This window comes from Cherax quadricarinatus, chromosome 81 (assembly GCF_038502225.1).
Source record: "Cherax quadricarinatus isolate ZL_2023a chromosome 81, ASM3850222v1, whole genome shotgun sequence".
In the NCBI taxonomy this organism is placed as follows: Eukaryota; Metazoa; Arthropoda; class Malacostraca; order Decapoda; family Parastacidae; genus Cherax; species Cherax quadricarinatus.
The window spans coordinates 9,255,290-9,273,596 of NC_091372.1; the positions used below are offsets into that span (position 1 = coordinate 9,255,290).

Here is an 18,307-nt window from a genome sequence, read left to right on the forward strand (position 1 = left end):
TAATACAATAATAATACCTGATACAACTATTACAGACTTAGGTGACATCACTGACATACTATATAGAAAGTCCCTGGTTATGCTGAACATTTCGGGCAATTTGGGTTATTCCTGTCACCCAGGATGCGACTCATTCAGCTAACACCCAGGTATCTACTTACTGCTAGGGGAACAGGGGTACCAGATGCAACAAGACTAACACACCAGGTACCTACTTACTGCTAGGTGAACAGGGGCAGTAGGTGTAAAGAGTCTAACACCCAAGTACCTACTTACTGCTAGGAGAACATAGGCAGTAAGTGTAAGGAGACTAACACCCAGGTACCTACTTACAGCTTGGAGAACAGAGGCAGTAAGTGTAAGGAGACTAACACCTAGGTACCTACTTACTGCTAAGTGAACAGGAGCAGTAAGTGTAAAGAGACTAACACCCAGGTACCTAATTACTGCTAGGTCAACATGGGCAGCAGGTGTAAAGAAACATGCCAACGTTTCTCCCGTGACGGTGATCAGTGCTGAACATTCAGTGTGAGTCAAGGACGCTACCAATCAAGCCCCGAACTCACAATATATCCCTTTAAAATACATTGGTCATAGCAAGAATAGTGTGAATACTAATGCTACTGAGAAATTGGGCTAATTTATCTATGAGGTAAATTTAATACGTACTGTTTTATTATATTTTTCAAGCTGGGGACAGATAAGGAACTTTTTTTGCATCTTCTGGGAGTTCCAAATTTAAGAGACCTTTATTTGCATGGACGTTCGTGGATTATATCAAAGAGGCACTTGTTTTTTGAATCGTGTTTATGTGTTCTGTTGTATCTATCCAGGAAGAGACGGTGTGCTAAGCTGAATCGCCTCACTTTCTTGTATATACGTATATCCCCTATTTTCCGGCATATAAGGCGCATAACACAAGCATCATTAAGGTAAATCAGTAATCATATTCAAGGGCTAATTACCCTCTTACTTTATGCTAAAGTGTGACTTAAAGCCTATTCTTGACACTGACCTTGAGCATACAAGGCGCAGGCTGATTTTCTAAGACTTCTTGTGAAAAAAGTGCGCCTTATATGCCGGAAAATACGATATTCACTCTTCTGACCTGTTATAATAATGACGCTTCACGAAGGTCACGACGAGCGAAGTTTAACCTTAATGAAGTATCTAGGCATAGCAAATGTATCCCTTTACCTAAATTCATTGGTTCATATATTCCACTCATTTTTCTCTAATTTTTGTTCTATGTATCCGGAAGAAACTTTTTTCGAATATGTCTTTGATTCCTCTGCAACTTTTATTTCATAATCTCGTTTAGCTTTTGTTATTCCTCCTCCACCCCCCTTTTTTTTTTAACTCTTTTAATTTTAACTTATTGGTTCATAAGTTTACCCTCTCTTCCACTTGATATCACAAGATCTAGCACCACCTAGCTAACCCGACTTATTTCCCAGGTATCACCACCATTAGATGCAGACCAAACGAAATGTAAATTCTGCCAAATGGACAATTATCACACCTTGCTTCATTATTTACTGGCATACGATAAAATGATTGAATTCAGAGACAACTCCCTTAGAAATGTTCAAGACATATCAAAATGTTTTATCCAGAGTGCATATTAAAAACCATTCTGGAAAAATACCCCGATTTTGCTCACTGTAAATAACGCATTATCAGTTTGACTTGTGTGTGTGTGACTTAATTCATGTTTGCATAAATGACTCATTATGATTGTAGCCAGATATAAGTATGTAAATAGTTCATTACCACTGTAACTTCTTCAGTTATTAAAACTTTGGGGCCCAGTCCCCGGACTCATTATGTACCTCTGTTGTTTTTTAACTACCACCCATAGGACGGGTATGGGATGCATGATAAAAATATTAAACTAAAAACTGTATTGGATTGAAACAAAATCCCAAATGCCCAAGACGACTTTTAATTAAATGCCCTAAGTGTGGAATTTGTGTCTTTATTCCACATGATATTAAAATTTAATCTTAAAGGCAAAATAATTTGGAAATACCTTTTAGACTTGTTTTTGGCTATATAGAAAACACTTTTTTAAATTTTTCGTTCGTTGAAGGATACTATAAATGTAATTATGCAGAATAATTTATTGTTATAAATATAATTATCACATATAGATGTGAAAAAAATTTGTTGGCAGGAGAGTGTACAGCACGGTCGTAAATGGCCACACAGGGAATTACTTCGACTCGTTGGAGTCAAAGTAGCGAGTTCTGGGTGCTATGTAGCGTGGAGCCTCACGAGACTCATGTGAATCAGGGGCAAAGTATCGGGGCCTGGGTGGTGCGTACTCCCTAGACTCATCAGAGTCAGGGTAGCGAGCTTCTCCCTTGTACTGGACATCAGCCACGTAGCCTGAGTCACCGTCCACGAAGTAAGTCACAGTCTGCAGACGACCGTCGGGAAGCTGTACATAGTACGACCCCTTGGTGTCGTCACCGTCGCGGGTCTCTTGGTGACCGAAGTCGTTGCCGGAGTCGTCGTGTTTCACAGCATAGTTGAAGTTGTACCGAGCCTCACTAGATTCATAGGATTCAGCTGAGAATGCCTATAAAGAGGAAAAATATAAGGAATGTTAACATCAGATGAATCGATTTTTAATTTTATCAGGTAGACTACTGATTTTTTTTGCACATAACTTTCAAAGTTATATAGTTATGTAATATTTTTAACTTTTTGCGTGCATTACATTGAACAATTTTACTAAATCAGCAGAAAATTTGAAAATATTTATTAAATGGAATTCATTAAAATCTTCCCGTGTTGTAGTTTACTATATAAATATGTTTTCATTGTGATTATTATTATATAATGATTTTATTATGATTACATTTCGACAAAAATGGGTATATATCTGTTGACTTTATCTGATCAAATGATACTCTTAGTGATCAACAAAAATCATTATCTTGCTAGTAGTGATATCAAGCTCTTTAGCAATAATAGATGAAGATAAATACTAAATGATACTCACTCGAGGGGGACCATAAGCGAATCTTTCCCTGCTGTCTGCTGCTGCCACGGCTGCCACCACCAACACCATCAATATCTGCAACATTACCTTTTAGTTATATCTAACATTTAGGTATGCACGCTAGTTTTTTTTTAATGTATATAGCATATTTAAGACAGCTGCTAGACTGAGGATGCGAAAGTTACCTTAGTGTTCATGTTGCTTGCTGTGTTGTCACCAGGAACTGACTGCAGGAACTCTCTTCCGTTGACTCTTATATACTGCATGGAGTTGCCGCATACCTTCCTCAAGGCCAGGTTATGGCTCTCTATTTCTCTCTAACTTTGTACAATATTTGGCACATGTGTTTCACTAGCCATAATAATGTATATTTTTTTTTTTGTCGGGCTTACTTAACATCCAGTCTGTGATCACCATATTTTGGAGACGTTGAAAAGAACCCATCTCAGGAAACAGGTCAGCTTGGGGAATATTGTTCACCTTCGATAGTTTAAGTATTTTTTGCAGATCAATTCGTTTCTAATCGGGGATGCTGAAAAGGAAACCAGAATCCGCGGCATAAAATGCAACACGGGTATCATGGATGTTTTATCTTCCGAAAACAATGGTCTCAAGTCATTTATAATGGAATGCATAGACGATGGCAGTTAATGTCTACAAAAAGCGCAAAGAACGAATTTTGATTCAAGTTATCAAATATAGGACACTGCTGGCATGCATAATATTTTGAAATCTTGAAAGAAGAAGCCTTTCTTAATTGATGATCAATTCCTTAGATGATGCAAGTTCATGTTTATATGAGTAGAAACGTTACCTCTCAGTGACACTGATCATTTTCTAACCGTAGCTTAGCTGCCAACTGTTAGTTTCAACTGTGAAAGTACCATCTGTGTGAGTACTGTGAAAGTACCAACTGTGTAAGTACTGTGAAAGTACCAACTGTGTAAGTACTGTGAAAGTATCAACTGTGTGAGTACTGTGAAAGTACCAACTGTGTGAGTACCAGAGGTGTGATTTTTTTTTTTTTTGCTCTGACTCTTGAGTGCCATTATCTAGTAACGTAAAGAATAAACAGTCATAATTCCAGAGATGGAACGTCACCATAAGTTTTGAACTCCTAAGTGCGGGTTATTTATGAATTTTAGTGACTTAGATAAGTTGACATATCTCTCGTTTAACGACAGATAACGAAGGAGGTGTGAGAGGAGACTGTCGTGTTGGATGTTCCTTGTAGATGTAATAACGGGTTCTTCGAGAAGGAAAAACAAGAAACTGTTCTTAAGGGAGATGAAAAGAGGATTGGATGCTTCATACGAACATTCAACACTATCTGTAGTCGTTTAGGCAGTCCTCGGTGTTACAGTGAGGTACTACAACCGTAGATTGAACTACAGCGCAGTCATATGACTCACGAAATCGTAATGACACGACTGCAAACAAACCATACCACGGGTGGGGTTTGATCCCGCGGCCAGAGTCTCAATACTCCAGACCTACGCGTTAGCCACTAGACCAGCTAGCCACAATAAGATTCATCCAACTAGGTATATTTCTACACCATAGGAAGGTTAGCATAGGCACCACTGGTGTAGAAATATATCTAGTTGGATGAATCTTATTGAAACTAGCTGGTCCAGTGGCTAACGCGACGGTCTGGAGTTTTGAGACTCTCTGACCGCGAGTTCAAACCCCACCCGTTGTGTGGTTTGTTTGCAATCGTGTCATTACGATTTCGTGAGTTATGTTGACGGCTTTGAAGGGACTTGAGCTAGAGTTCGTCACGGCCATGCTAACGGGAGACTCGTCTGTAAAAACTTGCATTTGTGGTCACAGAGGTGCCTATGCTAACTTTCCTATGGTGTAGAAATATACCTAGTTGGATGAATCTTATTGTGGCTAGCTGGTCCAGTGGCTAACGAGACGGTCTGGAGTTTTGAGACTCTCTGACCGCAGGTTTAAACCCCACCCGTGGTATGGTTTGCGCAGTCATATGTTAATACAAACTGCATTCTCGTATGTGGCCAAGGCACAAGTATATTCGGTTGAATATCCTTATTACATTGTCCAAAGTGTGACAGAATGGAATGACGCATGCATATATACATTCTTTAATACTATTCAGGAAGAGTGAGCGTCTGGCCAAGGGCTCTTGAGTCCATCATGCATCACCCCTTCCCTGAATTAAACCTCATTACCTCCTGTTCCTCAGGCATTGTACTTATGTTAATACTCCAGTAAAATCAATACTTCTAGTTCATCATGTCTCAGCTGACATCGTACCTTGCTGGTGAGTTGCTGTCAGAGCTGACATCGTACCTTGCTGGTGAGTTGCTATCAGAGCTGGCATCGTACCTTGCTGGTGAGTTGCTGTCAGAGCTGGCATCGTACCTTGCTGGTGAGTTGCTATCAGAGCTGACATCGTACCTTGCTGGTGAGTTGCTGTCAGAGCTGACATCGTACCTTGCTGGTGAGTTGCTGTCAGAGCTGGCATCGTACCTTGCTGGTGAGTTGCTGTCAGAGCTGGCATCGTAACTTGCTGGTGAGTTGCTGTCAGAGCTGACATCGTACCTTGCTGGTGAGTTGCTATCAGAGCTGGCATCGTACCTTGCTGGTGAGTTGCTGTCAGAGCTGGCATCGTACCTTGCTGGTGAGTTGCTGTCAGAGCTGGCATCGTACCTTGCTGGTGAGTTGCTGTCAGAGCTGACATCGTACCTTGCTGGTGAGTTGCTGTCAGAGCTGGCATCGTAACTTGCTGGTGAGTTGCTGTCAGAGCTGACATCGTACCTTGCTGGTGAGTTGCTGTCAGAGCTGGCATCGTACCTTGCTGGTGAGTTGCTGTCAGAGCTGACATCGTACCTTGCTGGTGAGTTGCTGTCAGAGCTGGCATCGTACCTTGCTGGTGAGTTGCTATCAGAGCTGACATCGTACCTTGCTGGTGAGTTGCTGTCAGAGCTGGCATCGTACCTTGCTGGTGAGTTGCTATCAGAGCTGACATCGTACCTTGCTGGTGAGTTGCTGTCAGAGCTGACAAGCTAAATATGAAAACAATTTCCCATCGATGGCGCCCGAACATTTATTTCCAGGTCATATGAGGTAATTGTTTCTTTGAATTGCAATGTTCCCATCACATTTACGGACATCAGGCACTGAATTTTCCACCTCTAAAACACAAATCTTATTGATCAGTTTCTCAATAAACAGAGCGTCAGTTCCCCATAAACTACCCAACTCCACGAAATTGTCTCATTCTCTAACACCTGCCTGCAGGTCGTCCAAAAACCCTTTATTTTTTAAAGCATCTTCGACCCCTCCTCAGGAGTACCATTTTCCAGCCTCCTCTAATATATACATAATTTTAATCAACATACTTTTTTTCATACTCAAATAACATCAAACCACTTTTCTTACCATTCTACCTAAGATCTTCATCATTTTTGCCGACATAATTATCCCGCCACACAAAAATATGAGATCAAATATTTCCACTCACAATTCTTCTCACATATTAGAAAAAGGGGAATTTGTACGCCATTTTTAATTTGTCAAACATTTTTTTACCACAGACTTAAAAAAAATACAATTTTCCTCCCTTAATCTGTTCCGTAGATCGACTCGTTGTTCCTAGACACATCCACTCCCAATTATCTCGATATATTTATTATGTACATATTACTTTCAACTCACCTGTGTCCCAATCTATCATTCAATAATACTATTCAACACTATGCTCATTTCACTGTTCATTATAAACTTTATTCATATTAAATATTCATAAGATCAAAAACTTAATTTGAGCCATACTCTTGTAAGAATATAAATATTCAGTATTAAGGAGTACTTCAGGTCAGTAAAGACTTTTGAAGATTCTTTTTATAGTATTTAGGCTGTTTTTTTTGTTTCTCTGGACTTTGATTTTATATTCTTTATTCTCAAGTTAAGGAAAGGATGACCAATGGAAAATATTGTGTTCATATTGCTCAGTCTTTATTTCATAAATAGTATCGTAATAAATAACAAAGAAATAACCCAGTTGATTTATGGAATTATTTGCATTTGTTTTTGACATAAATTGTCTTTCAGGAATGGGTAGAATAGATCAGGGAGGTGGACACTGGAGTGATTATTTTGACTCATTAGAGTCACGGAAGTAGTGCCTGGGTCTGGGTGGGGAGTAAACAGGAGCCTCACGAGACTCATGTGAATCAGGGGCAAAGTATCGGGGCCTGGGTGGTGCGTACTCCCTAGACTCATCAGAGTCAGGGTAGCGAGCTTCTCCCTGGTACTGGACATCAGCCACGTAGCCTGAGTCACCGTCCACGAAGTAAGTCACAGTCTGCAGACGACCGTCGGGAAGCTGTACATAGTACGACCCCTTGGTGTCGTCACCGTCGCGGGTCTCTTGGTGACCGAAATCGTTGCCGGAGTCGTCGTGTTTCACAGCATAGTTGAAGTTGTACCGAGCCTCACTAGACTCATAGGATTCAGCTGAGAATGCCTTTGAATAATCAAAATAATAGAATGTTATTAATGTCCGTGGAATGAAATGAGTCTTAAAATTGCATCTATATATGGTTTGACATTATATATAACATCAATTAGACTTGTTTTCCTAGCTTTAATTAGTTTTTGACACTGTTATTTATTTCTATTTATGAAGATTTTATTTGTGACGAACCAGATCCAGGTCTTGCTAGTAGTGATATCAAGAGTTTTAGTTAAAATATATAAAGATAACCACTGAGTGATACTCACTCGAGGGGGACCATAAGCGAATCTTTCCCTGCTGTCTGCTGCTGCCACGGCTGCCACCACCAACACCATCAATATCTGTAACATGAATCTATTATCATATATAACCTTTGTGTATTTTCACTGTCTATCAGTCATATTTGTACTAAAGATAGCTGCCATAGTATAGTGAGAATGCGAGAGTTACCTTAGTGTTCATGTTGCTTGCTGTGTTGTCACTAGGAACTGACTGAAGAAACTCTTCAGTTGTGTCTTATATACTGCTTCTTGTTGCCGCACACCTCCCTCAAGGCCAACTTCTGGCTCAATATTTCCCTCCCATTTTCACCAGAAAGTCATGAATTGTGCTTTCCGTACTTATTTAAAAGATTTTTTTTTTTTAAATAGCTCTTCTCAATAAAGCTGGAAATTTCTCCATAGTTTTACATATAACTTGCTCTTCAGATTGAGAAATAAAACAATTTTATTTTATTTTATTTGAGTAAAGATTCATTATACTGTTTATTAGTTCAGTACACTGTCTTTGGAAGACAGACTCTTATAAATATAAAAAAAATTATCTATTTACATTCGAAAGGTAAACGTCCCAAGTAACATCAAAATTTTTTCCTATAATAAAAACAACATAATTCTGCCGTAATTACTCCTCTGCATTTGTAATTCCCTTTACTTTTGACAATGGAAATAAAAATATCATTTAGTTTTCTTGGCAGATATTTGGTTAATAATCCGATAAAAAAAAAGATCTTTTCTCACTCTTGTGTATTTTATTCCAGACGTAAGTCATGAGGAGTCTCAGGGAACCAGTGTGTATCATGAATTGTTGGTCTCATTACGCATATTTAATATGCTTGATATTTTGGACTACAGACAGAAAAATTCTTACTTTGATTTCTTAGATGATTTAATTTCACTTTTAAAAGAGTTGAAACATTAGCCGTGACTCTTTCTTATAACTCCTTATTAAGAGGTCAGCTGCCAAAGAGTTTTTTCAGTGACTCTTATTTGCCACATTCTAGTAATCAAATATTCGACAGCATATATAAGCTGACATAGCTTTTGTTTTGACAGCATCAATAACAACAGCTTCGTATTAACAGATATACAGAGAAGAAATAAGGGCGTTTAAGAAGAGCAGCTGTTTCTCTTGATTCTCCATGAACTAGCCTTCAGTGATGCTGATATAATAAGCTTGTGTATACCTTTGATGAGTTCCTAGTGTTTTTGTGCTCCCAGAGCCCGGCCTTGAGGCCAGGGTCGTCTGGCCTCAAGGTCGTATTGGCTGAGAAAGTTTCCGTAATTATATTACACTGTCCCCAGTGTGTGTAAAGATAATTATATTACACTGTCCAAAGTGTGTGTAAAGACAATTATATTACACTGTCCCCAGTGTGTGTAAAGATAATTATATTACACTGTCCCCAGTGTGTGTAAAGATAATTATATTACACTGTCCCCAGTGTGTGTAAAGATAATTATATTACATTGTCCAAAGTGTGTGTAAGGACAATTATATTACACTGTCCCCAGCGTGTGTAAAGATAATTATATTACACTGTCCCCAGTGTGTGTAAAGATAATTATATTACACTGTCCCCAGTGTGTGTAAAGATAATTATATTACACTGTCCCCAGTGTGTGTAAAGATAATTATATTACACTGTCCCCAGTGTGTGTAAAGATAATTATATTACATTGTCCAAAGTGTGTGTAAGGACAATTATATTACACTGTCCCCAGTGTGTGTAAAGATAATTATATTACACTGTCCCCAGTGTGTGTAAAGATAATTATATTACACTGTCCCCAGAGTGTGTAAAGATAATTATATTACACTGTACCCAGTGTGTGTAAAGATAATTATATTACACTGTCCCCAGTGTGTGTAAAGATAATTATATTTCATTGTCCAAAGTGTGTGTAAAGACAATTATATTACACTGTCCCCAGTGTGTGTAAAGATAATTGTATAACACTGTCCAGAGTGTGTGTAAAGACAATTATATTACCCTGTCCCCAGTGTGTGTAAAGATAATTATATTACATTGTCCCCAGTGTGTGTAAAGATAATTATATTACATTGTCCAAAGTGCGTGTAAAGACAATTATATTACACTGTCCCCAGTGTGTGTAAAGATAATTATATTACACTGTCCCCAGTGTGTGTAAAGATAATTATATTACATTGTCCAAAGTGCGTGTAAAGACAATTATATTACACTGTCCCCAGTGTGTGTAAAGATAATTGTATAACACTGTCCAAAGTGTGTGTAAAGACAATTATATTACACTGTCCCCAGTGTGTGTAAAGATAATTATATTACATTGTCCCCAGTGTGTGTAAAGATAATTATATTACATTGTCCCCAGTGTGTGTAAAGATAATTATATTACATTGTCCAAAGTGCGTGTAAAGACAATTATATTACACTGTCCAAAGTGTGTGTAAAGACAATTATATTACACTGTCCCCAGTGTGTGTAAAGATAATTATAATACATTGTCCCCAGTGTGTGTAAAGATAATTATATTACACTGTCCCCAGTGTGTGCAAAGATAATTATATTACATTGTCCCCAGTGTGTGTAAAGATAATTATATTACATTGCCCAAAGTGTGTGAAAAGACAATTATATTACACTGTCCCCAGTGTGTGTAAAGATAATTAAATTACATTGTCCAAAGTGTGTGTAAAGACAATTATATTACACTGTCCCCAGTGTGTGTAAAGATAATTATATTACATTGTCCAAAGTGTGTGTAAAGACAATTATATTACACTGTCCCCAGTGTGTGTAAAGGTAATTATATTACATTGTCCAAAGTGTGTGTAAAGACAGTTATATTACACTGTCCCCAGTGTGTGTAAAGATAATTATATTACATTGTCCAAAGTGTGTGTAAAGACAATTATAATACACTGTCCCCAGTGTGTGTAAAGATAATTATATTACATTGTCCAAAGTGTGTGTAAAGACAAATATATTACACTGTCCCCAGTGTGCATAAAGACAATTATATTACATTGTCCAAAGCGTGTGTAAAGACAAGTATATTACATTGTCCCCAGTGTGTGTAAAGACAATTATATTACACTGTCCCCAGTGTGTGTAAAGATAATTATATTACATTGTCCAAAGTGTGTGTAAAGACAATTATATTACACTGTCCCCAGTGTGTGTAAAGATAATTATATTACATTGTCCAAAGTGTGTGTAAAGACAATTATATTACACTGTCCCCAGTGTGTGTAAAGACAATTATATTACATTGTCCAAAGTGTGTGTAAAGACAATTATATTACATTATCCCCAGTGTGTGTAAAGACAATTATATTACACTGTCCCCAGTGTGTGTAAAGATAATTATATTACACTGTCCAAAGTGTGTGTAAAGACAATTATATTACACTGTCCCCAGTGTGTGTAAAGATAATTATATTACACTGTCCCCAGTGTGTGTAAAGATAATTATATTACATTGTCCGCAGTGTGTGTAAAGACAATTATATTACACTGTCCCCAGTGTGTGTAAATATAATTATATTACTCTGTCCCCAGTGTGTGTAAAGATAATTATATTACTGTCCCCAGTGTGTGTAAAGATAATTATATTACACTGTCCCCAGTGTGTGTAAAGATAATTATATTACATTGTCCAAAGTGTGTGTAAAGACAATTATATTACACTGTCCCCAGTGTGTGTAAAGATAATTATATTACACTGTCCAAAGTGTGTGTAAAGACAATTATATTACACTGTCCCCAGTGTGTGTAAAGACAATTATATTACACTGTCCCCAGTGTGTGTAAAGATAATTATATTACACTGTCCCCAGTGTGTGTAAAGATAATTATATTACTGTCAACAGTGTGTGTAAAGATAATTATATTACACTGTCCCCAGTGTGTGTAAAGATAATTATATTACATTGTCCCCAGTGTGTGTAAAGATAATCATATTACATTGTCCAAAGTGTGTGTAAAGACAATTATATTACACTGTCCCCAGTGTGTGTAAAGATAATTATATTACATAGTCCAAAGTGTGTGTAAAGACAATTATATTACACTGTCCCCAGTGTGTGTAAAGATAATTATATTACATTGTCCAAAGTGTGTGTAAAGACAATTATATTACACTGTCCCCAGTGTGTGTAAAGATAATTATATTACATTGTCCAAAGTGTGTGTAAAGACAATTATATTACACTGTCCCCAGTGTGTGTAAAGACAATTATATTACATTGTCCAAAGTGTGTGTAAAGACAATTATATTACATTGTCCCCAGTGTGTGTAAAGACAATTATATTACACTGTCCCCAGTGTGTGTAAAGATAATTATATTACATTGTCCAAAGTGTGTGTAAAGACAATTATATTACACTGTCCCCAGTGTGTGCAAAGATAATTATATTACATTGTCCAAAGTGTGTGTAAAGACAATTATATTACACTGTCCCCAGTGTGTGTAAAGACAATTATATTACAATGTCCAAAGTGTGTGTAAAGACAATTATATTACATTGTCCCCAGTGTGTGTAAAGACAATTATATTACACTGTCCCCAGTGTGTGTAAAGATAATTATATTACACTGTCCAAAGTGTGTGTAAAGACAATTATATTACATTGTCCCCAGTGTGTGTAAAGACAATTATATTACACTGTCCCCAGTGTGTGTGAAGATAATTATATTACACTGTCCCCAGTGTGTGTAAAGACAATTATATTACACTGTCCCCAGTATGTGTAAAGATAATTATATTACACTGTCCCCAGTGTGTGTAAAGATAATTATATTACACTGTCCCCAGTGTGTGTAAAGATAATTATATTACACTGTCCCCAGTGTGTGTAAAGATAATTATATTACATTGTCCAAAGTATGTGTAAAGACAATTATATTACACTGTCCCCATTGTGTGTAAAGATAATTATATTACACTGTCCCCAGTGTGTGTAAAGATAATTATATTACATTGTCTGAAGTGTGTGTAAAGACAATTATATTACACTGTCCCCAGTGTGTGTAAAGATAATTATATTACACTGTCCCCAGTGTGTGTAAAGATAATTATATTACAGTCCCCAGTGTGTGTAAAGATAATTATATTACACTGTCCCCAGTGTGTGTGTAAAGATAATTATATTACATTGTCCAAAGTGTGTGTAAAGACAATTATATTACACTGTCCCCAGTGTGTGTAAAGATAATTATATTACACTGTCCCCAGTGTGTGTAAAGATAATTATATTACATTGTCCAAAGTGTGTGTAAAGACAATTATATTACACTGTCCCCAGTGTGTGTAAAGATAATTATATTACACTGTCCAAAGTGTGTGTAAAGACAATTATATTACACTGTCCCCAGTGTGTGTAAAGACAATTATATTACACTGTCCCCAGTGTGTGTAAAGATAATTATGTTACATTGTCCCCAGTGTGTGTAAAGATAATTATATTACATTGTCCAAAGTGTGTGTAAAGACAATTATATTACACTGTACCCAGTGTTTGTAAAGATAATTATATTACATTGTCCCCAGTGTGTGTAAAGATAATTATATTACATTGTTCAAAGTGTGTGTAAAGACAATTATATTACACTGTCCCCAGTGTGTGTAAAGATTATTATATTACATTGTCCAAAGTGTGTGTAAAGACAATTATATTACATTGTCCAAAGTGTGTGTAAAGACAATTATATTACATTGTCCCCAGTGTGTGTAAAGATAATTATATTACACTGTCCCCAGTGTGTGTAAAGATAATTATATTACATTGTCCAAAGTGTGTGTAAAGACAATTATATTACACTGTCCCCAGTGTGTGTAAAGACAATTATATTACATCGTCCAAAGTGTGTGTAAAGACAATTATATTACATTGTCCCCAGAGTGTGTGTAAAGACAATTATATTACACTGTCCCCTGTGTGTGTAAAGATAATTATATTACACTGTCCAAAGTGTGTGTAAAGACAATTATATTACAATGTCCCAAGTGTGTGTAAAGATAATTATATTACACTGTCCCCAGTGTGTGTACAGATAATTATATTACATTGTCCCCAGTGTGTGTAAAGACAATTATATTACACTGTCCCCAGTGTGTGTAAAGATAATTATATTACACTGTCCCCAGTGTGTGTAAAGATAATTATATTACACTGTCCCCAGTGTGTGTAAAGACAATTATATTACACTGTCCCCAGTGTGTGTAAAGACATTTATATTACACTGTCCACAGTGCGTGTGTAAAGATTAATTTAGTGTAATAGACGGAACATGTTCATCTATGCTAAGGTTTTTAAATTTGCTGACCCAGAAGACGACCTGAAGAATAAATTTCGTCTAATATAACTTGCAGCATATTTTTTTTATTAAGAAATACACACGATACAACTATGAAACATCTCATTTACACAGTTTAGTCATGGTAATTCCTGCCTCTGAAACGCTAATTCGCCTGGCCAGTTTTTTTTAATGAATCGTAACTAAGATATTGTTACATGCGTACTCGAATCTTAGAAATTACTCACCTTCACTTGCTTAATTATACTCCAACACTGCCCTCTGGTGGATCACGCTCTTGCTGTTCTAAAAATCTTTCACCCTCTCCCAGTCATTCCTCGGAGACCTTGCTCACCTTCTATCTTGATTATTTCAAATTCCTTCTGATCTCCAACCATTCTTCTCTGCTGGACTGATGATGCCACAGTGTGGGGAAACGTTTCCAGAGTACAGATACCCAAGTTTTGTACGTGTGTCTGATTTATGACCTTGAATCTTCAAATGTAAATTTCGTCTTAAACATAATGTTTCATGCTGCTATAAATCACCTTCTGAAAATTCTTTTTCTTTATATCAGACTCCCAAGACATTTTTTTATTCTTTTCAGGTATGTACTTGTGTCTAGGATTGATTGCAGATTCAGTATATTCTTCCTACAATATGTTGGAGGTTCAGGACAGATGTATAATATGAATGTGAAATGTTAGTATGTGATATATCCCATTTTTAGTCACATGTTCACTATCACATTCTTTTAATCCAGAAACTTTCTCTCTGTTGATTCCCTCATCTACAAGGTCATTTACCAACAAGTCCTAAAATCGTGAAATTTTCATTCATTGGTCATCTTTCTTCCATTTGTCTTGCCTTCATTCACTAAAATCTATTTATTTCGTATCATATGTCTTGTCTGTAGTTATTTCAACAATCATGTTTACCGTGTGTGGTAGAAACATGTAGCATAAACATATTATTGAAAACGTTTCGTCCTGACCTGATCACTTAACATACAGAGTGCAGAAAGACATATATATAGGAGAGTGTATGTAGCCATGATGCTCAAGCACCAAACGCAACAAACAGGAGTCACTGTTTCATGTCGCTCTCATCTCAATGAATTCTTCAGGTCACGTGCGTGTCACTCACACCTCCTCTCCGCTATATATAATATCTTTCCTTGTATGTAGATGATAATCCCAGACAAATCATAAACAGTCATAGTGTTTGCTTACGTGCTTTCTAAACAACTTGTTATTACAAAGTTATACCACTGCATGGTAGAAATATGACCGACTGTCTTCGTATCCGTGGTGCACTGCACAGTATAGATTTAATAAGTGATATTACTCAGTGTTCGGTAGTAAATGACGAGAAAGATGTCTAAGAAAAAATATGATTCACATTGCTCATGGTCTTTGTTTCGAAATATATAAATAATACAGATAATCCACTTGGTAAGTCATATTTATATTTAGTTCAAAATTGAGTTTGTCAGGGTGTGTTGAATAGATGGAAGATGGACACTGCAGTGATTATTTTGACTCATTAGAGTGATAGTGCTGGTCGAGTGGGGAAATGAGCCTCTAGAGACTATGTGAATCAGTGCAAGTATCGGGGCCTGTGTGCGTACTCCTAGACTCATCAGAGCAGGGTAGGGCTCTCCTGGTTGACATCGCATGGCCAGCGTACTGGTCCACGAATAAGTCACGTTGAGACGACCGTCAGGAGTGTTTGTGTATGACCCATGGTGTCAGCCGTCACGAGTCTCCTGGTGACGAAGTCGTTGCCGGAGTCGGTGTTTCACTCATGTTGGAAGCATGCTGAGCCTCACTAGACTCATAAGATTCAGCGAGTGCCTTTGGAATAAAAGATAAACAGAACGATTTTTATTGTTCAGTGAATCATAGACAATATGGGTAATGATCACTATTTTATTTATTTGATAAAATTCTGCATAAAACGAATTACATTTAAATAGTTCAACTTTTGTTTGGAATAAATTAAAAGTGAGGAAATTTGAACAGTCTTCCTGCACTTTAAGTTTCGATATCAAAGTGATATTTAATCAATTTCCGGGATGATGAGGATTTGGTGATTAAATGTCCTTCATATATATCGGTGTTTAGATATAATAAAGATAACCACGGATGATACTCACTGAGGAGACCATGGAACTTTCCTGCTGTTCGTGTGCCGCTGCACCGCCAACACCATCAGTTTGTAATATTACCTTATTATTATATCAAACATTGTGTATAGTGTTAAAAATCAATATCAATCATCAGAATGTATGTGAAGATAGATGTTATAGTAAGACTCGTAGTGTTACCTGTGCTCATGTTGTTGCTGTGTTGTCAGGAACTGACTGGAACTTATCGTTGTGTCTGTAACTGCATGGTTGCGCACACTCCCCAGGCCGTGTTTTTGCTTTCTCCCATATTTTCTACCCAAAAAAGATCGAAATTTCGGTCACAATAAAATCGTGAAAGATCTATTTTTGATGTTCTGGATGTAACTAAGAGCAGGTATGAAACTTAATTAACTCTTAGATGTGAGTGGTATAGAAAAATTATCTTTTTTCGGATTATCCAGGTATGTGTTGCCTTCATATTATTAAAATATCAGTGAAAATTAAATGATTTAGCGATCTCAGAGATATCAGTGAGGTGATATCTGTGTGTGCCATATTTGCAGGATATTAGTGAGGTATCACCTGTTGTATGATTGAGGTATCAGCTCATTGTGTAATACGTGTGCCAGGTAGTGTGTACTCAGATATTGTAGTGTTGCAGGTAAAGTACGGTCCCGTCTGTCTCTGTCGACTGTCCATATGGTTTGTTGTGGTGATGTGCAGGTAGTGGTGTTGTGTTTAGTGATGTGCAGGGTAGTGTGTTGTGATGTGCAGGTAGTGGTGTTGTGTTGTATGATGCAGGAGTGGTGTTGTGTTGTGAGTGATGTGCAGGTAGTGGTGTTGTGTTGTAGTGATGTGCAGGTAGTGGTGTTGTGTTGTAGTGATGTGCAGGTGGAGTGTTGTGTTGTAGTGATGTGCAGGTAGTGGTGTAGTGGATGTGCAGGTAGTGGTGTTGTGTTGTAGTGATGTGCAGGTAGGTGGTGTTGTGTTGTGGTGATGTGCAGGTAGTGGTGTTGTGTTTGAGTGATGTGCAGGTAGTGGTGTTGATGATGTGCAGTAGTGATGTTGTGTTGTAGTGATGTGCAGGTAGTGAGTGTTGTGTTGTAGTGATGTGCAGGTAGTGGTGTTGTGTTGTAGTGATGTGCAGGTAGTGGTGTTGTGTTGTAGTGATGTGCAGGTAGTGGTGTTGTGTTGAGGTGATGTGCATAGTAGGTGTTGTGTTGTAGTGATGTGCAGGTAGTGGTGTTGTGTTGTGGTGATGTGCAGGTAGTGGTGTTGTGTTGTGGTGATGTGCATATAGTGGTGTTGTGTTGTAGTGATGTGCAGGTAGTGGTGTTGTGTTGTAGTGATGTGCAGGTAGTGGTGTTGTGTTGTAGTGATGTGCAGGTAGTGGTGTTGTGTTGTAGTGATGTGCAGTAGTGGTGTTGTGTTGTAGTGATGTGCAGGTAGTGGTGTTGTGTTGTGTGATGTGCAGGTAGTGGTGTTGTGTTGTAGTGATGTGCAGGTAGTGGTGTTGTGTTGTGTGATGTGCAGGTAGTGGTGTTGTGTTGTAGTGATGTGCAGGTAGTGGTGTTGTGTTGTGTAGATGTGCAGGTAGTGGTGTTGTGTTGCTGGTGATGTGCAGGTAGTGGTGTTGTGTTGTGGTGATGTGCAGGTAGTGGTGTTGTGTTGTAGTGATGTCAGGTAGTGGTGTTGTTGTAGGTGATGTGCAGGTAGTGTGTTGTGTTGCAGTGATGTGCAGGTAGTGGTGTTGTGTGGGTGATGTGCAGGTAGTGGTGTTGTGTTGTAGTGATGTGCGGTAGTGGTGTTGTGTTGTGGTGATGTGCAGGTAGTGGTGTTGTGTTGTAGTGATGTGCAGGTAGTGGTAGTGTTGAGTGTTCAACTCTACTTGCTCCCATGTCCCATCTTGCAACATTCTGCCTGTGCTCTCGTCAGTTCCTCTCGTATTTCAGTACGTCATTATCATGCATAAACACAACAAATCGCTAATGTTAAAAGAACAGAATTATAGAGAATATCACTGTAAAAATCTTTTACATGATATTCGAAAACCCAGATTAAGTTTAATTTTTTCCCATGCGAGGAGAAGTTTTAATGGATTTTAGTAAAATCAGTTAGAA

General features: G+C 37.7%; 2 protein-coding genes across 2 annotated transcripts; both read right to left on the reverse strand.

The window, feature by feature from the left end:
* Positions 1-2,114: 2,114 nt before the first annotated feature.
* LOC128699721 (pro-resilin-like) lies at positions 2,115-3,246 on the reverse strand. Its single transcript, XM_053792461.2, has 3 exons — positions 3,196-3,246; positions 3,011-3,085; positions 2,115-2,584 (listed from the first exon to the last, which is right to left on the reverse strand). Exons 1-3 carry the CDS (start codon positions 3,205-3,207, stop codon positions 2,216-2,218), a joined length of 456 nt encoding a protein of 151 aa, XP_053648436.1. The 5' UTR covers positions 3,208-3,246; the 3' UTR covers positions 2,115-2,215.
* A 3,745-nt stretch (positions 3,247-6,991) lies between these two features.
* Positions 6,992-7,975, reverse strand: LOC128699719 (pro-resilin-like). Its single transcript, XM_053792460.2, has 3 exons — positions 7,947-7,975; positions 7,763-7,837; positions 6,992-7,505 (listed from the first exon to the last, which is right to left on the reverse strand). Exons 1-3 carry the CDS (start codon positions 7,956-7,958, stop codon positions 7,131-7,133), a joined length of 462 nt encoding a protein of 153 aa, XP_053648435.1. The 5' UTR covers positions 7,959-7,975; the 3' UTR covers positions 6,992-7,130.
* Between the last annotated feature and the right edge of the window lie 10,332 nt (positions 7,976-18,307).

What these genes read in the sequence shown, in the direction of transcription:
- LOC128699721 (XM_053792461.2), bottom strand. An exon ending in TCGCTTATGGTCCCCCTCGA is followed by an intron (nt 2,585 to 3,010) that starts GTGAGTATCATT and finishes TCCTCTTTATAG; the next exon opens with GCATTCTCAGCTGAATCCTA.
- LOC128699719 (XM_053792460.2), bottom strand. An exon ending in TCGCTTATGGTCCCCCTCGA is followed by an intron (nt 7,506 to 7,762) that starts GTGAGTATCACT and finishes GATTATTCAAAG; the next exon opens with GCATTCTCAGCTGAATCCTA.